Consider the following 21,079-nt stretch of genomic DNA (forward strand, 5'->3'; position numbering starts at 1 on the left):
CAAGCGAAGGCTACAGCTCAGGGTGTCCCCTGACCCCAGAGCGCTGGTTGTCAGACATTCACCAGTACAACCTCTGATGGAAACATGCCCACAAAGAGCCTGAATGTTTAACATCGTAACATAGGATTCATGATAGCCGCCAATTAGAAATAACTCAGATGTTGACCTGCTGGTAAATGGGTGAATAAACTGTGAATTATCCAAACAATGGAATCTGACTCAGCAGTAAAAAGGGTGAACTATTTTTTTTTAATTTTAAAATTTTAAAAATGTCATGGCCACACCATGGCAGGATATGGAAGTTCTCAGGCCAGGGATTGAATCTGAGCCGAACACTGCAGCCATTCAGGACCCTCTAACCCACTGCACTGGGCCAGGGACCCAGCCCACACCTTTGCAGCAACCCAAGCTGCTGCAGTCAGATTCTTAACCCATTGCACCACAGTGGGAACTCCCAGAAAGGAGTGAACTATGAATACACATGACAAGGTAGATGAATCTCAAAGGCATTATGCTAAATGAAAGCAACTGATTGGAAAGATTACATACCATACAATTGCATTATAAAATTCTAGGAAAGGTAAAACTTCAGTGATACCAAGTAGTGCTAGGGGCTAGAGACGGGGTCAGGGATGAGGAGGCAGGGGAGGAAGGTTGGAAGGAGCATGTGGGAAATTTTAGGCATGAGAGAAATACTCTGTATCCTGATTGTGGTGATGGTTCGATGGGTGCGTGTACTTGTCAGAGCTCATCTAAATTGTATACTTAAAAATGATTTAAAATGGAGTTCCTATTATGGCTCAGTGGTAATGAACTCAATGAGTACCCATGAGGATGCAGGTTCAATCCCTGGCCCCACTCAGTGGGTTAATGTTATCGTGAGCTGTGGTGTAGGTCACTCTGGCTGTGACACAGGCAGCTGAAGCTCCGATTCGAAGCCTAGTCTGGGAGCTTCCATATGCTGCAGGTGCAGCCCTAAAAAGAGAAAAAAAAAAAGGTTTAAAAAATGGATTTTGTTGTATGAAAATCGTACCTCAACAAAATTGTCCAAAAAACCCCAAACCCCCAACGTATCCATTCTATGTCCCATTGCTTTAGGTCCTTCCTTCTGCTGACATACTGGTGGGTTCAGGGCTGCCCGCCCCAGGACCAGTCTTAGGGCAAATGCCTCACCTGCTGACTGTCTGTTGGATAGGCCAGTGGGGAAGCGATGTAGCAGATATACTGCAAGTTTCACCTCCTCCAAGGTAGGCCTGCTGGAGTCGGGGATGGCAGGACTGGGCGGAGGCCACGCTTCCATTCAGTGGCCATTCAGCCCACCTTTTGCCTTCCACCTGAGGAAGCCACTAACCTGCAGAGCTGGCCGGAAACACTTGTCCCCCTACCCCCACCCCCTAAGCCTGGTGGAACTGAGAGAAGTGGGGTCATTAAAGCTTAGAAGAGAGATGCTGGGAGGGGGGTGAGGGCAGGGCGGGACCAGGACCGTGTCATTAGTCACCATGTGTGCTTGGAGGGTTAGCATATGGCAGATAATGACCAGCTGTTCCCTGTTGGTCCAGATGGATTTAGAGAAAAATGGCCTTTGGTGGTAGCATGAAAGAGTTAGGTGGGACATAGTGATGAACTTCCCGAGAGAGCTCTTGAGAAACTGGACACGCGTGTGCTCACTTAGTAGGTGCATGTGTGTGTGAGAGTGGGTGCATGTGTGTGCTGTAAAACCAGAGCTGGGGAGGAGGGCACTGGGTACACATTATCCCTTTCTCTGGAACACTTTCGGAATTGGAAGACACACTCCATTCTGAAACGAGCCTGGGTCCCTCTGGGCTGGGGACGTAGCTATGGACTCAAGCCCTTTCTCTAGGTACCTTGGAGGGCAATTAGCTGGCTGGCCCATCAGTAAGACCCCCAAACCAGAAATCTGTGGAGCCAGATGGGTACTTACTTCCATGGTCCAACCCCCTCCCAGACGGCCCTGTGCACTCTCTTCCCCATTAGCGCAGAAAAGACCATCCATCACCAGCGGGGATGGTGATGTCACAGCTACAAGCCTCCGAGCGAGCGCACAGGAAGACTGCTCTAACCCCTCCGAGGTGCTAAATCATTCATGGGCAGAGAGCCTGGGTGGCAAGAGATTTACTGCCGTGGAAACACTTCAGGGACTTGTAGAAATCAATTCTTTAAAGAGACCCCATCAGCTAGCAAGTGGCCTAAGGCTGAGGCTTGGGCATGTGATGGGGACCCAATGAAATGGACACTAGGGGGGCGGGGTGCAGCTTCCCAGTTTCAAAACAGAGGCTGGAAGGGGGCCCAAGGCTTGGGGCCCAGGGTAGATCTGAAGTGAAGGCAGATTCCCAGCGCTCCCGGGGGGTGTTGTGGGAGGGGGCTCCCAGATCTCCAGCTCTGGCTCGTGTACTCCTCCTGTCTCCCCCTATGGGGCTTCGTGCCCATACCCAGAGGGGCGCTACAGGTCAGTAAGGCAGAAAGAGGAACACTGTTGGGATGCGTTTGCTGAGGCTCTTGGATCTGGAACCACCGCATCCCGCCCAGTCCCTGCTGGAAGGGGAGTTTTAGGCCAATTTTGGTTTCTCTGAAGTGGAAGTTGGAGCATTACCCAGCATTCATCTTCTTGTCTCAAAGAGAATGTGAGCTCCTTGAATGCCAATCTGTTTTATGACCAAGAATTCCAGGACTTGAAGATTCAGCTCCTAAGTCATCGTGGGGTAACGTATGTTAGTTTACGTGATGTTTGGAAGAAGCCTGGGACTCCTGCTGCCCCTTACTATACAAGACACACTGGGAGCTTCATATCTAGCACAGTAGGGCTCTTCTGATCCAAGTCCAGCCCAGCTCATCTGCCTCCATTTCTGTGGTTATAGCACATTGCCTTCATGTGTCTTGAACAAGAAAAATGAAGGGATGAAGGAGAAAAGGATAGAATTTTTAGGCATTCCCATGGTGGCTCAGTGGGTTAAGAATCCAACTAGCGGGAGTTCCTGTTGTGGCTCAGTGGTAACGAATCCAACTAGGAACCATGAGGTTGCCGGTTTGATCCCTGGCCCTGCTCAGTGGGTTAAGGATCCAGCATTGCCATGAGCTGTGGTGTAGGTTGCAGACGCGGCTTGGATCCCGCATTGCTGTGGCTCTGGCGTAGGCCGGTGGCTACAGCTCCGATTGGACCCCTAGCCTGGGAACCTCCATATGCTGCGGGAGTGGCCCTAGAAAAGGCAAAAAGACCAAAAAAAAAAAAAAAAATCCAACTAGTAACCATGAGGATGCAGGTTTGATCCCTGGCCTCACTCTTTGGTTAAATGCGTTGGCCGTGAGCGATAGTGTTAAGTCAGCAGCTGCAGCTCTGGTTCGACCCCTAGCCTGGGAACTTCTCCATGCCACAGGTTTGGCCCTAAAAAGACAAAACAAAATAAACAAAAAGGAATAGCAAATTTAGATCAGCCTTGGAAAAGCAGACGTAGTTCTAGGGTTTTCTTTACAGATGAGGAAACTGAAGCCTAGAGGAGGAACTGACTTGTCTAAAGCCCACGAGATGGGAAAATGGGAACAGAAAAAGGGCCCCAGAAGTCACACTGAGGAGTTTCCGCCTCCCTTGAGATGACCTTGGTCATTGCTTGCAGAAGGGAGGATATGGAGCAGGTAGCTGTGATGGAGAGAGAGACTGGGTCAGGATCTGGCCCCGTTCAGCTGCTGAGTTCCTCTGCAAGATGGGTCTCACTGTGTTGCAGGGGGATTCCTGTGGGGATTCCTGTGGGACCCTGGTTGTGGCTGCCCTCCGTACCATTGCTCATTTATTCACTCAAACATATGTTTATGGAGCGCCTTCCAAGAGTTGGGTACGGGGATACGGCAGTGAACAAGACAGACGTGGTTGTTGCCTTCTTGGAGCTTGCATTTTATGTTACCTGCTAAAGGCAGGGGCAGGTAATCCCCCCAGTCCAACCCACCTAAGGAGGCTGGGCCCAGCCCTGCTCCAGCTCTATGAGGGTGCTCATAGCAGCTCCACATCCTTGACAGAGTAGGACCCCACAGCTTTCAGGGCAGGGCTCCCAGTCGCTGTATAAACTGCATCCCACCACCCAGACCAGCCCCTCCCTCGGCTGTGCTCAGTCTCAAGAGGGCTGGTCTGAACTGGTGCCCACAGGGCAGGAACCAGTGCTGGACTCTGGTTCTAGGTAGAGCTTTGTGAAAAGCAGACACTAGGAGAATCGAAGAGATTTAGGAATTACTGACCAGCCCACTCTCCACCCCCACCCCCCCACATCATCTCAGGCAGGAGGGGATCTGGGCTGACAGCCTGGGCCCTTGCAGTCAGGGGCCCTGAGATGCTAACCCTCTTTCAGGCATCCCAGCACCTGCTTTGAACCTACTGGTCAGGTTTGTCCCCAGGAAAATCTGTGCGGTTCTGTAGGTCCTTTCAGGCTCCCCCTACCCCGCTAGATTCCCAAGCCCACCTAGGGAACATGGGTGTTTCCAGGGGGAGGGGGAGCTCCTGGGCAGGGAACCCTGGTGGGTCCCTGGTATTTCTTAATCACTTTTCCGGGAGTTCTCGCTGGATCTGTCCAACTCAGCCCAGGGGGAAAAGCCCTAAGCAGGCATCCAGAGAACTGGCTCTGGCCCCAATTCCAGGTCCAGCTGGGTCTCTGGCCCCTCCTGTGAAAACAAACAAAACAAGAGATCAGACAACCTCTATAGTCAGAGGGGATGCGCAGCAAACCAAATGGGCCCCAACACAGACAGCCAGCGAGGGGACACTTGTGAAGATTCAGAGGCTGAGAGGAACCTGAGCGGGAGTGGCTGGCGGGGTGCAGCTCATCCAGGAAAAGTCTGGAGGGAAGCGCACGCACCAGAATAGCACTCACCGCAGGCACAAGGCGTGGGGGTGGGGGGTGCGCGCTGGAAACCGCTTCCTGCTGGGAGCGAAGCAGGAAGGGACTCGAACGAATGCATCGCCCTCTCCACAGCTGCCTGGGAGCTGGGAAAAGACAGTTCCTTGCACTGCAAAAGCTGCGATTCTCAACCAAGAAAGGTGGACAACTAAGAGGACAACAGCTCTCAAATTTGGGTGGTGACTGCAAATAGAATTTGGAAGGACTAAAAAGAACTGTCCCCTGAACAAACAGTTTGCAGCTTTCAAAGCACTGGCAAAAACATTTGGATATTCGATTCCCCCAAGAATTCTCTGACTTGGGAAGCTCCCAATTTACAGATGCAGAAACTAAGACTCAGAAAGGCCTGGAAAGGTGCCTAACAAATGTATGTGTTAAGTGGTTAAAAATGCAGGTTATTTTAATTTGAGGCAATGAAATCCTTACTCTCACTGAAGCATCCCCAAATAGAAATAAAATCGTTTGCCTGGTTTGGGGGCTAAAGTATTCGGCTAAATTCTGCCTTGGACCGAGGAAGTGAAACATGGCCGGTGGCCAAAACCGTATCTGGGTCACCGACCTTTGGATAATCTGCTGAAGGCTTCTGGACCCCTCCCCCACCAATGGCAGACACAATCTCTGGAGGAACCTACCGGGCTCCGAGGCCCTGAAACCATTGCCGAGCCTTGGATGGGAGTGGGAAGCTAGGTTTCTAGCTCTGGCCAAGCTCTGGTCCACGGGGCTCCTCTCCAGGAGCTGTGCGCTCCTCTTCTTCCTCTTATCCTTCAGAAAGAGGTGCCGCGGGTGTTCTCAGCTCATCCCGCAGAAGAGGAAACCGATGCTGTATGCGATTCCACGCGTTGAGCCCCCACCCAGGGCTCAGTCCCCTATCCCCGCCAGACTCCTCGGCAGACTCCTGTCAAGGGCACCTCCAGGCTGGGTGCTCAAGCTTTGGCTACTGCCGGGGCCAAACCCTGCAGGGTATCAGCTGGTGGGAAGGTAGGAGATGCAATGCTGCACGGCCGTGGCGCTAGCTTCCCTCCCACGGTCGCCCTTGCTCTGGACCTGCATCGGCGAGGAAGCCGAGAACCGAGAAGCGCTCCCCGCCCCTCCCTGCCCTCTGCGCCCCTGCTCGCAGTCTCTCCCGCTCAGCTCTCCCTCTCTAGTTGACTCCTCCAGGCTTCAGCATCCTGAATCAGAGGATTTTTTTTTTAAACCGATTTCTACAGTTTCTTTTTCAACTGAAAATTTAATACAGGCAAGTGGTAAACATGTACCCTTCAGTCAGTCCAGAAAGAAGTAGAGCAGAAGTCCTCGGCCTCCTGGCCCCTCGTTCTACACCTAAGCCACTTCTATTTGTTACGACTTGCGTTTCCAGGCGGAGACTTTCTGCCCGCATAAAATAACTGACACCTAGACACCCCCTCGTTTGTATTTTTACACAAACAGAAGCCCAAGTGTCCTTTGCCTTTTTTACTTAACATCCATGATATTTTCCAGTATAACGACTATTTTTTTTCCTCACTCTTTTTAAAAGCTAGATAGATTCCTATGACAGGATCGACTTTCATTTGTTTATTACTTCTGGGTTCCCCAGCCTTTGAGAACGTACAGAGACCGTGCACTGCTCAAAGAAAACACGCATAAATTCACAAATGCACCATTTTTGGAAAAACGTTGGGGGATTAGTTGGGTTTCGAACATCCCTGCCAGCGTCGACCAAAGCGCATCACACCCGTGGTAATAGAACAAAGCCCCGATGGCTGGACCTGGGCCAAGATCGAAAGACAGCGCTGCGGCTTCCCCAGAGGTCCGGAGCCCCCAACACGTGGCCTGGAGGGAGGCCGGATGGTGGTGGTGAGATCCGAAGGAGGAGCACCTTGAGACCAGGATGCTGATGGAGAGAGTGTCCCGCAGGCCGGGGTGCAGGGTCCGTGACAGTGATAATTCGGGGTCTGTAGTTTGAGGAGATCTGTGGGTTACGAAATAGGCACGTGCCCACATGTGCATTGTCTTTATCCTTCTGAGAGTTGGGAGTCACTCTACCATTTTGCAAACGGGGAAACCGAGGCTCTGAGAAGGGAAGTAAAAGCGCTGAAGAACGCCCAGCTGGTAACTAGAGGCAGGAGGACCCGAAGCCGGGGCTCGGTCTCACTGGTAGTGCTAGTTATGCATCTCATGGGGCCCAGAGCCAGGGTCAGCACCGGTACCCGACGGGTCGGAGCAAGGCGGGTGATAGAGCTGCTTCCGGCTGGAGGTGGGAGTGGGTGGCCTGCCTCCCAGACCCCTCTCCCCAGCTCCGCCTTGTACAGTGGGAAGGGAGCAGGAGACCGAGGGGCGATGCACGAAGATGGTCGCCCAACATCTTCAGCACGATGGGTTCTGCGAGGGAGAGGGCGAGGTTACGGATTAGGGACGCAGAGTGTGGTGCAGGGGCCAGGAAAGAACTAAGATGGCCAGAGGGGCAAGTCGAGACACCAAGAGAAAGAAGGGTAGTGTCCAGGGTCGGAGCGAAGGGCACCGAGTTCTCCAAGTTAGACTGGGCGGGGCAGCCCCTCCTAAAAGGGTCCTTCCTAAGCCTGACTTGAGCATAGAGGACAAGCGGCGCGGACGCACGGCTTAGAGCGGAGTCGGATTTTGGTGGTGGAGAGAAAAGGGTCCCTTCAGGGGAAGGATGCCCCGCGGGCCAAACCTCGGACCTGCTGAGGGAAGGAAGGCAGGATGCAGGCGAGCGTAGGGTGCACGGGACAGGGCAGCAAAGTGAGGACCAGAGGTCGGCCGGAGCCACCTCCTCCGCCCCCGCCCACGCCTGCGCCCCGAGCCGAAGGGGATCCGGGCTATCAGGTACCCGGGGGCCGCCCCCTCGCCGTCGGGGTCCAGCTCCGGTTACCGGCCGGGCCTTCTCCCTAAAATATGTATGAACCCTTTCGGGTGCTGTTTCGCTGCCCCTCCCGGAATGGGGCTGGGGGCGTCGGGCTGCTAGGGGAGTCTCGGGAGGAGAAAGCAACGCTGGCTCCTGAGGCCAGGGCCGTCTCGACTTTCAGCCGCGCATTTAAGAAAAGGTGGAAACTGGATCTGTCTCGGCGGCGCCCCCGCCCCGCCAGCCCCGACGGCCCGACCGCATCGCCCGGTGGTTTGCTTGGCGCTGTGCGGTGTCTGGTTCTCAACAGCAGGTGAATGGGCCCGGGCGGGGCGCGCGGGGCACCGGGGGTAGGGGGGGCGGGGCGCGCGCTATAAAGGGGGCGCGGCAGGCCGCGGGGCCCATGGATGCTTGTGTGGCCTGCGCTCGCGTGTTGCGGTCCGGGGCATACGGCGCCCCTACCACCCAGCATCCTACAATCCTCGGGAACCACGTAGGGAAGTTTATGGCGACCTAGGTGGGTGAGGGAATGCGTGCGGGCTGGGGAGGGGTTAATGTGGACCCCAAAGCCCTTTCGCCTTTTGGCCTGTTGCGTCCTGTGCCTTGCTCCTGATCTCCCCAGGCCGAGGCCTGGCGCACAGCGCCCCATCCATGGCCGTGCCGAAAGGGACACCGAGACCCCGCGACTCGCCCGGCCTTCTGGCCTGGGGTGGGGGTGGGGTTCTGCCTGCGCCTGTGGCAGAGACCTCCGGGGAGGGAGCAGGCCCCGCCCAGGAGCTGGACCTTTTGAAGGGTTCGTATCCGCACCGGCGGTCTCGGCCCCTTCCGGCTCGGTAGGACAGGGGGTGGGGGTGGAGACTATGGACCCTACGCCCGTCCCCCACCGCAGCCTACTCCCTTCCTCCGAGATCCGGGCACGGTACTAACGGTCTTCAATCTTAATACAAGAAACCTTTAGATTTGATGAGGGGATAGGCTAAGCGCCTCCCTTTTTAGGGGCTTCGCAACCTCCAGACTTATGGGGGTTGATCGGGAGAACTAGGAGCTAAAAGGGAGGAGGACGGATTAACGTTTTATTTTAATCTGGTTTTGAACTGTGGTTGCCGTCTGGGGCAGCCAGGCGGGGCTGAGACAGGGAAGGGCGCCCAAAGCGGCAGGGAGGGGGAACGCGCTGGGGCTCAGGATGCTGGGGAAGGAGGAAGAGGCCACCCTAACTCTGACAGCCTGGGAGTCTCCTAGCCCCCGGGTGGTATCGGAGCGCAGGGTGGCTGGAAAAGATCTAATCTGCGTCCGCGACCCACCTTTGCCCAACCCCGCCTCCTCCTGGGAGAGTCAGTCCCGCAGTTGGGGGAAGGAAGGGGGAAGGGAACGGGTCTGGGGGCAGCTCCTCTCCCCCTCCCCCTTCTGGGACAGGCCGCCTTTGTTCACCGCGGCGGCAGTGGCCAGACACCTGTGGGGCCGCAGAGCAGCGCGAGCATAAGTGGGTGAGGACGTGGCGGAAGCCCCCAGGACCCACTCCAGCCCTGCACCCCCGGCGGGTCCACTGAGACACCTCAGCCTTGCGCACCTTTCTGCGGGGAAGACTGCGGAGATTCGTCCAGTGGCCCCACAGTGCGTCCCAGCTCCAAGAGCACTTCCCCTCCCCCAGCCCAGGATCGGATTTCCAAGCTCACTACGCTACACACACCTCTGCTAGCTCCGGGCTCAGAGTGCGGTGGGGTGGCAGGGCGTCGGGGCGGACCTCAGCCAGCTGCACCCTGGCCTGAAAGCAGAAGGCAGGGACCCAGGGCGGGCGGCGAGACCCCTTGGGTCCAGACCCGGCCGAGTTGGTCGAGCAGGCGGGGCCTCTCCGCGTCTCCGCAGTCCGGGTCGGGCGTGCCCGGCGCTGAGCACCAACCCGAGCCACATTCAAGGTGAATCATCCCCGGCCCGCCCCCCGCCCCTCCCCCGCCTCACGGCACCTGAGCCAATGGCGCGGCGCAGGGGGCGGGCGGGGCGCAGGGGGCGGTAAGCCCTCCCTGAGTCATTATCCCTGCGCTCGGTCTGGCCTCCGCACCTCGGCGCTGGAGCCGGTGGGCCTCTCTCTGGCCGCGCCGTCCAGGGCACCCTGCGCACCCTTTTCCTCCGGCTCCGGGGTCCCCTAGCCTCTCCTGCCCTACCCCAACTGCTGCTCGGAGGCGGCTCCTCCTCAGGTGGCCGGGCTGGGGCCTCCCCCCGCAGACCTGTCACCCGACACCCAGGAAGCGCGCGGCCCCATCCCGGCTCCTCTTTGTTCCCCCGCCGGGCTTCGCGCTCGGGCGCCGCCTCTTCCCGCGTCGAGCTGTGGAGGTGCGGGGCGCCGCCTTCGGTGCGGCCCGGGCGCGCCTTGGGTTCCGTCCATCGGCCCGCAGCGAACCAGGATTCTTTTTGCGTTCTCTCTCTGCTGTGGACTCGGCGCAGAGCTGGGAGGCGGCGGTGCGCCCAGCCCGGAGCCGGCGCAGGTGAGTGTCCGGGGCGGGGCCAGGCGGAGCCAGCGCCGGGTGAGGAAGAGAAGGTGGAGGCGGGCGCCCCGGGGCGAGCAGTGCTAGAACCAGAGTTGCGGGCGGGTGGCTGGACCGGCGGGGGCTGCTCGGCGCGGCCGGCCCTCGGGGATGACGCTGCAGTGCGGCCTCCTGGCTCTCCCGCGCCTTCCGGCGGAGTCGCCCACGCGGCCCCGTGGTCCCACGTCCCCCGATGGAGCCTGCGGTGCCCCGAGGGCCGTGTCCCGGACTAGAGGCGGCAGCAGGGCTTGAGAGCCGCTGCGTTTCGCGAGGTGCGTATGGGCGCGGGCCCAAGCACTTCTCTAGGGAATCGAACGGGGGTCGCGTCAGCCTTTGCCGCCTTCATAGGCTTGGGTGGAACCGCCAGGCTGGAAGGAGGGCTGTAACAGGGGGCCGGGAGAGAGTTCCTGCTCCCAGACCTCGTTCTTTCAGCCCTTTCTCGGGGCATCACGGCAAGTCGTTACCGTTTCTGTGGCCCCGGGGCCGCCCCGCCCAGTCTCTGGGGGCGAGAAGTTCTTGGACCTCCAGCTCCCTTCTTCATGGCCACCTGTCCTGGGATCCTTTGAGCACGCGGCTGAGACACCGGGCCCCCTTGCGCCTACTTCAATCCCCGTTAGCGCTTGCGAGCACCTGAGGCCCCTGAGCTCTGCTCTGTTGTGGGCGGCTGGATGGCGCATGTTGGACCACCGCCGCTGAGCGCATCTTAGGAATTGGGCTGGGAGGGCGCCGCCCGGGAGTCGGGGATCTCCCCTTTCCACCGATCCCTCCAGGCTGAGCCATTCTCTTAACCTTCCCCCCAGATCTGGCATCCCTCTACTGTGTATAGACGTGCCCGCCAGGGGCTGGGGGTGCTAATGCTGGCTCAGAGCGATTAGGCGCCAGGAGCTGGCGGTGCCCTAATCAACCTGCCCACCCCCGCCGTCACCCCCATCAGTTAGGTGAGGACCGATCGTTCCTGCATTCCGCCCGGATTCACAAAGCTCTTGAGGATTAAAAGCCCGATTTTCCTCCTGGGGGCCAGGTGGCAGATGTCTGCCTTATGCCTCTGGTTCTCCAGCTGGGTCACTGGGCTCTACCGGGTGCGCACCACCCTTTGCCCGCCCGTAGTGAGCCCAGTGGGCAGGGAGTCGGCAAGTCTCTGAGCCATGAAAGACATCCATCCCGACTACCAACCGAGCACACCCAAAGGAACGTGGCCCCGAGCCCAGCTCTCAGCCACGGCCGGCCAGCACAGTCTTGGCGCCGCGAGGTTCTAGGTTCAAATCCTGGCCACCAAGCCACAGACTCTGTTGTTTGTCTCCTTCCGGCTCAAGACCAGCTTCCTGCACTTGAGCCCCTGGCCCTGCTGCTGGGAGGGAAGAGGGAAGGCTCTGGAGACCACCTTACGCAAAGAAGAAGAGATTTCGGGGTACCAATCTCGTTTGTGAGAATTTCGTTTATGTCTTTTTCCCTCTGAGGCGGGTTAAGGGACCCCAGCGGCTCCTGACTTAAGCCCACACAGCTCCTGCCACCTCGTTACTTGTGGGTGCGCTGGCATCCAGGGCAGGGAGGAAAGCAGGTTTGGGGCCCTCTCCTGGGGCCTCATGGGGGAGGCCCAGCAGCAGGTACTGCCCCTGGGCATGTCCAAGGGCCCCAACCTCCAGCCCCTTAGATCTTGGGGACATTTTATGGAGACCCTGTCCGGTCCGTGCCCTGCACGGGAGGTACAGCTGGGATCCAGGATTCCAGAATCATTGTGTAGAAGACAAGAGGAAAACCTCGGGGCTTTGGGATGGCTCAACCCCTCGGGAGCCCCTAACACCAGAAGGGAACTTGGGACCTGCTCTGTGCTCCAGGACACCTGCTCTGAGGGAGGGAAACCCTCCAGGGGAAGTGAGGCATCCTGGCACAGCGGAGGATGGTGGAGCTGAAGCCGCCGGAGTTGGAGGGGATTGTCAGCAGAGGGTGGGTAGGAGACATGAGACCCTCAAGTATTTGGGGCGTTTGTTGGCTCTGGTGTCAGCCCGCCTGGTCTGGTGTCCTTCAGACCTGTGCCAGCTCCAGATGCTCTTTGCCAGGAGCTCACTCACAGGGACCAGCCTACTTGGGGACCTTATCTCCATCTTTCCCCTCCCAGAGGTGGATTTCTGTGCCTTTGGATTTCAAAGTCATGGCTGTGTGTGTCCCCGCCCCCCCCTGCACCGCCCCCGCCCCCACGTAGGGCAGAGGAGGTTGCTCTGAGGACTTGGCTTGAACCGTGGGCCTCAGTTTTCCCTCTTGACCTTTCAAATGAGATTTTTCTTGCTCACCACCATTTCTCCCCTTGCCTCTTGTCGGAGGGAGGGGAAGACCCTGCTTTTGTGGGTCCCGGGCTCGAGCCCACCTCTGCTGAAACTGGAGACGTACTGTCGGGGCCCGCTCGACCCCAGCTGGGGTGGCAGTCGTGGCGCCACCCAGCCACTGCGGCACCAGGTCCTGCCGCATTCGCGTTAGCAGGGGTGAGGCCGGCGACGGGGAGGGGCCTCCTCGCCCAGCTCTGGGCTCAGAAATGGAGGCTGGAAGGGGATGTGGCTTTGCAAGCTCTTCTCTGCACTCTGTCCCAAAGCCTGGTGCGGAGACGAGGAAGCAGAGACCGAGGGTCTCCACCGAGGTGCCACAATTAGTCAGAAGAGCACCCAAGATCCTGGTGACTCGATAATAATTCCCTTCATTTCCAGGGCTGGGGGAGCCGAATCCCTGACTACAGGCCTCTCCCCTCAGACCTCTGCTGGCACCTCGGTTGCCTGGTGCCAGGCCAGGGCACAGTGTTGCCCCCTCCCAAAGAATAGAAAGAAAAAGGAATTTGGGGTTCTATTTATGTGCCTCGGGTAAGGTTTCTCTTTGCCTAGACTGGAGGCCTTGGGGAAGAGCATTTTCTCAGGGGTTCCCCCCACCCCGGAATTGCCTGGCTACCTATTAACATGCAGATTTGCGGGTGGGCCTGCTAATCTGCATTTCAATAGCCCCTCGGGTGAGTCTGTACCCTGAGCCCTTTGGAAAACTACCTCCTCCAGACCCTCTGTCTTTGCTAAGGTGGCTCTACAACCTCCCTGCCCCCCAGGCTGGGAGATACCCTATCTCGTTGCCTTTTTCTTTAGCAGAGATCAGAGTGAGAGTGGGGGGAACTGAGGCAGAATGCCCGGGAGTGTCTTCCGAAGACCTTCACCCTCCCCCGACGATGGGCTGGCTTCTGGAAGGCCAGGGCCCAGCGGTGGGATGTGTCAAGGCAGGATGAGGTGTCCCTGGGGTTGGGGAGAGTGGAGCACAGAGCAGAGCCATGGGCCCTCCTGAGTACAGGTGACCAGGGCAGAGCTAGGTGAGGATCGGGGTGCGAGCAGCCCCGAGGACACTGGGAGAAGCAGCGCGGAGGGTTTTTCACGGTTTCTGGACCAGAGAAGACACTGACCCTTCCAGGGGGCTTTTCTAGCCCCCTGGGCTCCCGGCTGGCCTGGAATAGGCTGGGATTGCTGTTGTGCAGAGTCCCCAGCCCTCTGCCCTGGGTACCAGCTCCCCTGGGACCAGCCCTCTCTCCCAACCTCCCACTCCCTCCCCAGGGCGCCTGGCACCAGAGGCAGGAGCTGCCGCCACAGTGACACTGACTTCTCTCGAGGCAACTGCTCTGGCAACCACTGATGCAACCTTTCCCGGCCCCTCCCTTGTGTCCGCTTTCCGCCCTGCTTCCCTCCAGCCAGCCAGAAGCCGCTCCCCTTGCTGGAGGGCAGCGGTGCCTCCAGCTCCTTCTGTGCTGCCTCCTGGGCCCTGGGTCCTCCGGCCCACCTGCCCTCTGGGCCGGTCTTCTCCTGCCTTGGTCCTGGCCACAGGCCAGCAGCAGAGATGCCCAGGCTGGGCAGGTCATGGGCTGGTCTGGTCTGGGATGGGAGTCTGGGGAGCAAGCAGGTTTGGTCTGTCTTCTGGGGTTGTTTCTGCCGCAGGGCAGGCCAGGGGATGGAGGCTGGTGGGGACCAAGGCCTCTTAGAACAAGACTGCTGGTGTCTGTGCTCAGAGGCCAGGAGAGGTGCCCTTGGATGTCCTGCTGCTGGTCACTGTCCCTTTGGGGCCTGGCCCGATGGGCAGAGAAAAGGCTCTGGCCAGCTGCTTGCTCCTCTGAGCTGGATTTACTCCATCCCCAGCTTGAGCAAGCTCGACCTGGGGGAGCAGGGAGGGATGTCGGTGGGCCTTCAGGTTGAGACAGGAAAACACCCTGACAGGGTCATCTCCGCCCTCTTCAAAGCCAGGAGTTCAGCCCTAGCCCCTCACTGTCGCTGTTCCCTCCAAGTTCATCTTGGACAGAGACCAGACCCGTATAGCTTGTGAAGGGTGTGGGCTGAGGGGGGCCACTAAGCCGTGGGTGGGAGGCTGGGCCTGGGGAGCGGGAGTCTCTCCGCAGGGTCAGCAGGCCGGAGAGCGCGACTCCTGTTCTGTGTATGGCACTGGTAGAATTCACTGTGAACAGTCTCGGTCAGTGAATTACCGAAGGGCCATAAACAGAGCAGAGACAGATCCGCGAGTGTCTCAGGAGCACCTCGGCCCCCGCGCTGCGCCCCCATCACAGCGGGCCTGGACTTCGGAAACGGCTGCTTCCAGGGACGCTTAAGACCCCCCCCCACCCCCGCCCCTCCAGCCTGTCCCCAGAGGGTGCACACCACGACCACCTGCTGGGCCGATTTTGGCACTAGCACATTTTTGCTTGTGTCTCTCCGCTCTGAGCAATTATGTGCAGTGCCAATATGGGAAAGCAGGATGCTGCAGCCCTGTTCCCCGCCCACGCGTCTTGTGTCCAGGCTCCAGCGTCTCCTCACTGTCTTCCTGGCCCATCTGGCTCAGCTGCTCAGAGGGCCGCGGCCCGTGGGCAGCCAGATCGCCTTACACTGCCTGGGGCCACAGCAGAGCTGGAAGCCCAGCAATCTGAGCTGGGCCAGCAGATGGGGCGGCCCGCGGCAGCAGTGGAGGGGGGGCGGTGTCACCATCTGTAGGGCCAGCCTGGGTGGTGCCATGGGTCAGAAAGGCCCAGCTTGGCTCCCAGCACACCCTTGGGGTGAGACCTCGGCTGGCAGCACAGAGCCGGGCCTTCTGCTGCAGGAACTGAGGGAGGCAGCTCCTGGCACTGGGGTGTCCTTGAGGTCAGGCTGGGTGTTTGCTGGGGCCTGTCACAGTCCCCCTGGGAGGGCAGAGCCTCCCGTGGAGTGCTCGTCTGGGTAGCACGAAGAGCAGGACACTCGGTGCGCTTGGAGTTGGGGTATGGTTCAGGCTCTGCCCCTGGAAGGTTCTGGGACAGAGGCCAGGGGTCCCCTTCACACGCCACACAGGAATGCGGCTCCTGGCTCCCTGGATTTGGGCTACGATTATTGAAGCTTTGCTCTCCGTTGGTGTATCAGGCGACATTATCTAGGTCTTCTATCTGTTGGTCACCACCGCAGCCCTGTGGCGGGTGGAGTTTTTAAAATCCTGTTACAGACTCTGAGAAGGAACGGCCTGGCTGCAGAGGCCAGTCAGTGAGTGGCAGAGCTGGGCCCCAGTGTCTCTTCAGCCGCCAGCCACAACTAATGTGGGGTCAGCCTCACTGATGGGTTTTGTGCTGTAAGCCGACCTCCGTCCCCAGGCCTTGGAGGCACCTCAGCTCCGAACCGATAAGTCTGGGCTCCCAAGGCTGCCCCCAACAGCAGAGATTCAGGCTGAGAGAGGCCCGAACCCTGCCAGGAAGACACGGGCCAGCCAGCCTGTCCCTGTGTGGAGCCCTGGTGACAGCAGTCCGCAAGAGGCCCGCTCGCCGACTTGGGGACTTGGATACGGACCCGCTGGAAATCGTCAGGCCTGAAGTCACTGGCCCTGTCCCCATGGAGCTGCTTCTCCCTGGGGGGCGAGCCTCAGGCAGGGCTAGAGACTTCGCCTGCATCAGTGAGAGCCATTTTTGGTTTCTGATCTGGGAGTGGGGTGAGGGTGGGGGTGCATGGTCTAAGCTGATCCATCGGGCTGCTTGCTCTCAGCCCCTCCAGCCCAGGGCTCTAGGGGACACCTTGGATGGGCCATTTCTCTGCTGGCTCTCCGACAGCCAGGAGCCCCCTTCTAGTCTCTCCTGGGTGAGGCGATGGTGTCCCTACGCCTAAGCTCTTCCAGGTCCTGCAGAAAAAGGAGCTGTTTGCTTGTTTCAGGATAGGAGGGGAAGGGGGCTTCTGCCCTGGTCAGCTGCCCTGCAGCAGGATCTGCCCTCTCGGCTCTGCCTGCACAGGGCGGCCTGGCTGGCCTCCTGCTCGCCTGTCTGTTCCAGGCCTAAAATGACCTGCCTCAGGGCTCCAGGTCTGAGGGGCAGAGAAGAAGGGAGTGACCCCTGGCCAGCAGGGGGTTTGTTTGGAAAGCCACACGGTGTGAGAGAGCATCCCTGGAACTTCTACAGGTTGGCCTCTGCAGCCCGAGGACAGGACGGAGCAGCTGCCCTTCAGAGCCTGGGTGGCCTGCAGCTGGGCTCCGCTTCTTCCTGTACCTTTGCTTCTGCTCCTCACACCTGCCCAGGTGGGCGCCTTTGCTGAGCCCCACACGCCAGGTGCTGCTTGGGGTGTAGAGGGGCAGGTCTGTGCCTCTAGCCAGCCTCTGTCTATGGCCCGCAGCCTCTGGGGGCCCAGCTCCTGGCTTGAGAGATGAGTTCACCCACAGTAGTGACGACCCCAGGATGGGACCCTGGCTGCTGGCTCTTCTCAATTTCCTGGCGTTGGAGTGGGAGTGGGGGGAGAAAGGCCTGCCTTCGCCTCCCCGCCCTCCCGCCTTTGTTCCTTACCACCCAGTGCAAGGGGACCTGAGTCCTTTGCGTGTTTCCCAGGGAAATGGGCAAAAGGTTTTAACCCATTCGACAGGCGCCTCGCAGTTTTGGGGGTGTTTGCCAGGGAAATGGGCAAAAGGTTTTAACCCATTCGACAGGCGCCTCGCAGTTTTGGGGGTGTTTGATCCATCCAAGGCCCTGTGCCCCACAGGCTGACTTCAGTCTCTCCCGCTGCAGCTGAAAAGCATGTTCTTGTCAGAGTGGGAAGATCGCTGGTTTCGGTGTCTTTCAAGAGCAGCCACTCCCAGTGCATGTCTCCCAGCGCAGGGCCCCTCATCTGGGGGGCTGGGGGCTGGGGGCTCGGGGCCGCTGGAGATGGCAGCTCCCTGGAGGGGCTGCATGAAGTAGGTTTTCCAGCCTCCCCTCCCCCACACTCCATTTGCTTATTCAATCCTGGCCATTATCCCAGCCCCGGCCCTGCCTCTGCGAAATGCGATCCGACTCCATTGATTGCCGGTGGGGGCTGTGGTGCTGCCTCTGAGGCCGGGCTGGTGCGCCAAGGCCCCCCTCCCAACAGTGCCCGCTGGTCCAGGCTGGTGCGCCAAGGCCCCCCTCCCAACAGTGCCCGCTGGTCCAGGCTGCCGTGCGGGGCGCGGCCCCAGTGGGTGGGGAGAAGGGGCTTGGGGAGCTTCCTGGCCAAGTTGCTGCCCTCCCCTTGCCCCAATGCGCTGGGAACAAGAGCCAGTTTGTGCTGGTGTCCCCAGAGGCCCACCCTACAAGCCTGGCCCCCACTCCGTTCTGTAAGCTTCACCACCAAGCCGAGGAGCCTCCCCCTGCTCCTGGCCCAGGCCCTGCTGGGAGCCACCCGCGGCCTCCCCACCCCTTTGAGGGATCTGCTCTGGGCGAGTCAGAGCCTGAGGATGGCCTGGGTCTGTCTGCATCTCTGTTCTTCTCCATCCCTCTTCCTGGCACTCTCGCTCTGCCCCAACGAGCAAGGAGCCCTGGGCCGTGGCCACTGTCTCCCAGCCCCACTGGGGGCCAGGGCCCTGTCCTCCTTGCTCCTTGCTCGTTGGCCGCTGTCTCCACAGCCCTGTGCCATGGGATCAGCCTCCCAGGCAGCTGCTTCTCCAGCCTGGGCTTCTGGTTTGGAAATGGGCTCACTGCTGATTTGCTCTTACTGCCCAGGGGGGAAGGAGGAGCAAACAGATCCTCCCAGGCCTTGGGAAGCTGAGCCGCCATGCCGATTGAAGACTTGAGGTGACCCCCACCTTAGGAAAGGACCTGACCACATCTGGGGGATGTGGGACCCAGAGGTGCGGTGTCCTTTGGGTAAGTTACCTGGAGGTCTGGGGAGAGGTGCCGCTTTGGGGAACCAGATTGCAGCCAACCCTCCAAGGGTGTTCGGAGTGGGGGGGTGGGGTGCTGGTGTGGGTGTACATGGTGGGTCCTTGGTCAGAGGATGCTGTGTGGACAGGATAAGCTGGTTCCGGCTTGGCCCACACCTGCCATTGACTGGCCAAGATGAGTGACGTCGGTGGGCCCAGAGGCTCCCTGTGCCCAGTGTGTGTGTGGGGGTCTAGCCTGGGTGTTCACCCACCGTCCTCAGGGAAGAAAGCCCGCGGGCGGAGCGGTTTGCCTCTTAGGGGCTTGATAGGGAAGGAAGGGTATTACTTACAGACAGACGCTTGCCTTCCTCCCTGTGGGGGGAGGTGGCTGGTGAGTCTTAGGCTCTGGGCACTTACAGGAGAGGTCTTCCTGGATCAAAGGGGACAGTGACATGATGGCTCTGCACTGCCACTTTAGCTGTCTCTCTTCTAGAGCCAGGGCAGAGGGCTGCCTGGTTTAGAAGGTGCCCTAGTCCCTGAGCCCCCTGCTGGTGGCCTGGAGTGGAGATGGAGTGGCCCTGTCTGTAGGGTCCCCCCAAGAGTGGGTGGGCCCGGCCTTCAGGCCTGGGCTGGACCTGATAGCTGCCCCTCCCTCCCCTGAGTGGCCCCTCCATCCGGCACGGGGACTGCGCAGGAACCGCGGGGAGGGAGGGACCGAGGAGGGGCTGGGCTCGGGCTCCAGGGCAGCCAACAGGAAGGACGCGGAAGTGACCTTGTCTTAGCCACGGGGAGACTGCCTCCCATCCGGCCCTTCCCGGACCATGCTAACTGTCGCTGCCTCTTCTCTCAGCACAGGCCTCGGCCTCCCCAGCTCCCGGGGTCCCAGCTCTGCCGCCACTTGCCTCGCACCGTTTTTGGCAATGGTAGAACTCACACTGGTGAGATAATGGGATCCGGTGGTTCTAGACTTGCCAACTATGGTGCGAGGGCTCAGCAAGCAACTCCGCAGCCAGCCGCCGAGGGAGGGTCCGTGCTGTCCCAGGACCTGCTGCCCTGCTGGGAGGGAGGAGGGGCCCCGGGCAGTGGCAGAGGGTGGGTGCAGCTGGAAGTGACACTCAGTGTTTCCCTGCATCCCCCTGGGGTCACAGGTCTCCGCGTCGGCTTGAAAACTGTCCTCCGGCTCCGGCCGTTGGTGCTACTAAGGCTTGAGGTCCAGCCCTGGGTGCGGGAAGGCCCTTTTCAGGGTGGGCTCTGGGGCTCCTTCCCTTCCACACTGAGCGCAGGTCTCTCCTTCGGGCTCTTGGCTGGGAGGATGAGGCAGAGAGGGCTGGCCATCCATCCACAGGCATCCAGTCATCTTCCTGAGGCGGTGAGGGACAGATGGGACAAAGGCCCCAGAGATGTGCCTTTTAAGCCACTTTGCATGAATGCAGGACTGGCTCCCTTGGGAAGTTGGTGGCCCGTGGGCTGGACCCTTTCTTCCAGCTACAGTTCTCTGCTGTGCAGATGGGCTGCTGATGCCTCAGGGCACCGTGACAAAGTCTGCACCCACCTTTCCAGAGCCCAAGGTTGCAGAGGGTTCTCCCTGAGACAGAGCACAGGGTCAAGGATAAGGGGGAGAGTAGGGGGCAGGCCTGTTGGAGAATTTTCTTTTTCTTCTTTTGTTTTTTAGGGCTGCACCTGTGGCATATGGAGGTTCCCAGGCTAGGGGTCGAATCGGAGCTGTAGCCACCGTCCTACGCCACAGCCACAGCAACACAAGATCCCAGCTGCATCTGCGACCTACATCACAGCTCACGGCAACGCCTGATCCTTAACCCACTGAAAAAGGCCAGGGATCGAATCCTCATCCTCACGGTCAGTCTGTAACCTGCTTAGCCACAATGGGAACTCCAGTTGGGGAACTTTCTGTGCCTACGGAAGGCTTGGGGGCAACAGGACTAGAGCTGTGTGTGTGCACGCGCGCCTGTCCTGACCCGGAGTGAACAGTACAAATATAAATGCAAAGCCCTTTTCCCTGCTCCTCTGCCCTCAGAAGGTGGTCAGTGCTTCCAGACACTGGGGCTGATGGTGGGCAGGGCTGGGCAGCCGACTCCAGGCTTGGCTACGTCCTGGCAGCCGCAGCCTTTCAGGAGAGATGGGCCGAGTGAGCAAGTGGGGTGGGGGTGGGAGTGGGGGGAGTAGGCTGGTGAAGGAGTGTCCCCTAGAAGAGGGCACCTGTAACAAAGAGTGCCTGCCCCCCACAGGCTGTAGTAGTTGTTTTAAACCCTGATGCATATGGCCAGGCCTGAGGAGGTGGGGCGTTGTTCCTCGTGCCAAATATTTATTAAGCACTCGCTACATACTGCACTGTGTAGTCAGAACCGGCAGCGTGAAGAGTGCAAGGGGCACCTGCTGGGACATGGGAGGAGCCCTGGAGGATGAGTGACATAAGACTTGGATGAGAAAGAAGAGGAGGACAGGAACCTGTTGGAAAAAGTGCAGATTTCCTTGGGGCCACGCTAGGCTGGAAGGCAGGCCATTGCAGGCTATTCGTCCTTGAAGCTGAGGACAGTGGAAGCCCTGGTAGGTGGAAAGTGGATGTGATCGGGTGTGTGATGTGGCAAGACCACTCGTGGAGGAAGAAAGCCTGGTGAGGGTGTTGGGCTAGTGTTGTCTTTTTTTTTTTTTAAAGGGTCACGCCTGCAACACGTGAAGTTCCCAGGATAGGGGTTGAACTGGAGCTGCAG

General features: G+C 59.2%; 1 protein-coding gene, 1 long non-coding RNA gene and 3 other non-coding genes across 5 annotated transcripts in view; 3 read left to right on the forward strand and 2 right to left on the reverse strand.

Annotated features, from left to right (window-relative positions):
• Nucleotides 1-230: 230 nt before the first annotated feature.
• NRF1 (nuclear respiratory factor 1) overlaps nucleotides 231-21,079 on the reverse strand; it is a 195,418-nt gene continuing 174,569 nt past the window's right edge. The window contains exon 12 of the mRNA XM_085005484.1: nucleotides 231-4,662. Within this exon, the coding sequence (XP_084861610.1) occupies nucleotides 4,464-4,662 (199 nt within the window). The 3' untranslated portion in view covers nucleotides 231-4,463. The remainder of the gene's footprint in view (nucleotides 4,663-21,079) is intronic.
• On the reverse strand, nucleotides 6,438-9,585 carry LOC146394952 (uncharacterized). The gene is made up of 2 exons (XR_014833916.1): nucleotides 9,425-9,585; nucleotides 6,438-7,259 (listed from the first exon to the last, which is right to left on the reverse strand). It is a non-coding gene; the product is annotated as an uncharacterized LOC146394952 (long non-coding RNA).
• MIR183 (microRNA mir-183) lies at nucleotides 14,693-14,762 on the forward strand. Its single transcript, NR_038495.1, has one exon. It is a non-coding gene; the product is annotated as a microRNA mir-183 (primary transcript).
• MIR96 (microRNA mir-96) lies at nucleotides 14,930-15,014 on the forward strand. The gene has a single exon (NR_128562.1). It is a non-coding gene; the product is annotated as a microRNA mir-96 (primary transcript).
• MIR182 (microRNA mir-182) lies at nucleotides 19,254-19,337 on the forward strand. The gene has a single exon (NR_128422.1). It is a non-coding gene; the product is annotated as a microRNA mir-182 (primary transcript).

The sequence above is a fragment of the Sus scrofa genome, chromosome 18 (genome assembly GCF_054392235.1).
Source record: "Sus scrofa isolate SSC_HxYL_T2T_F1_AM1 chromosome 18, Sscrofa_HxYL_maternal_Yorkshire_Landrace_v2.0, whole genome shotgun sequence".
Lineage (NCBI taxonomy): Eukaryota > Metazoa > Chordata > Mammalia > Artiodactyla > Suidae > Sus > Sus scrofa.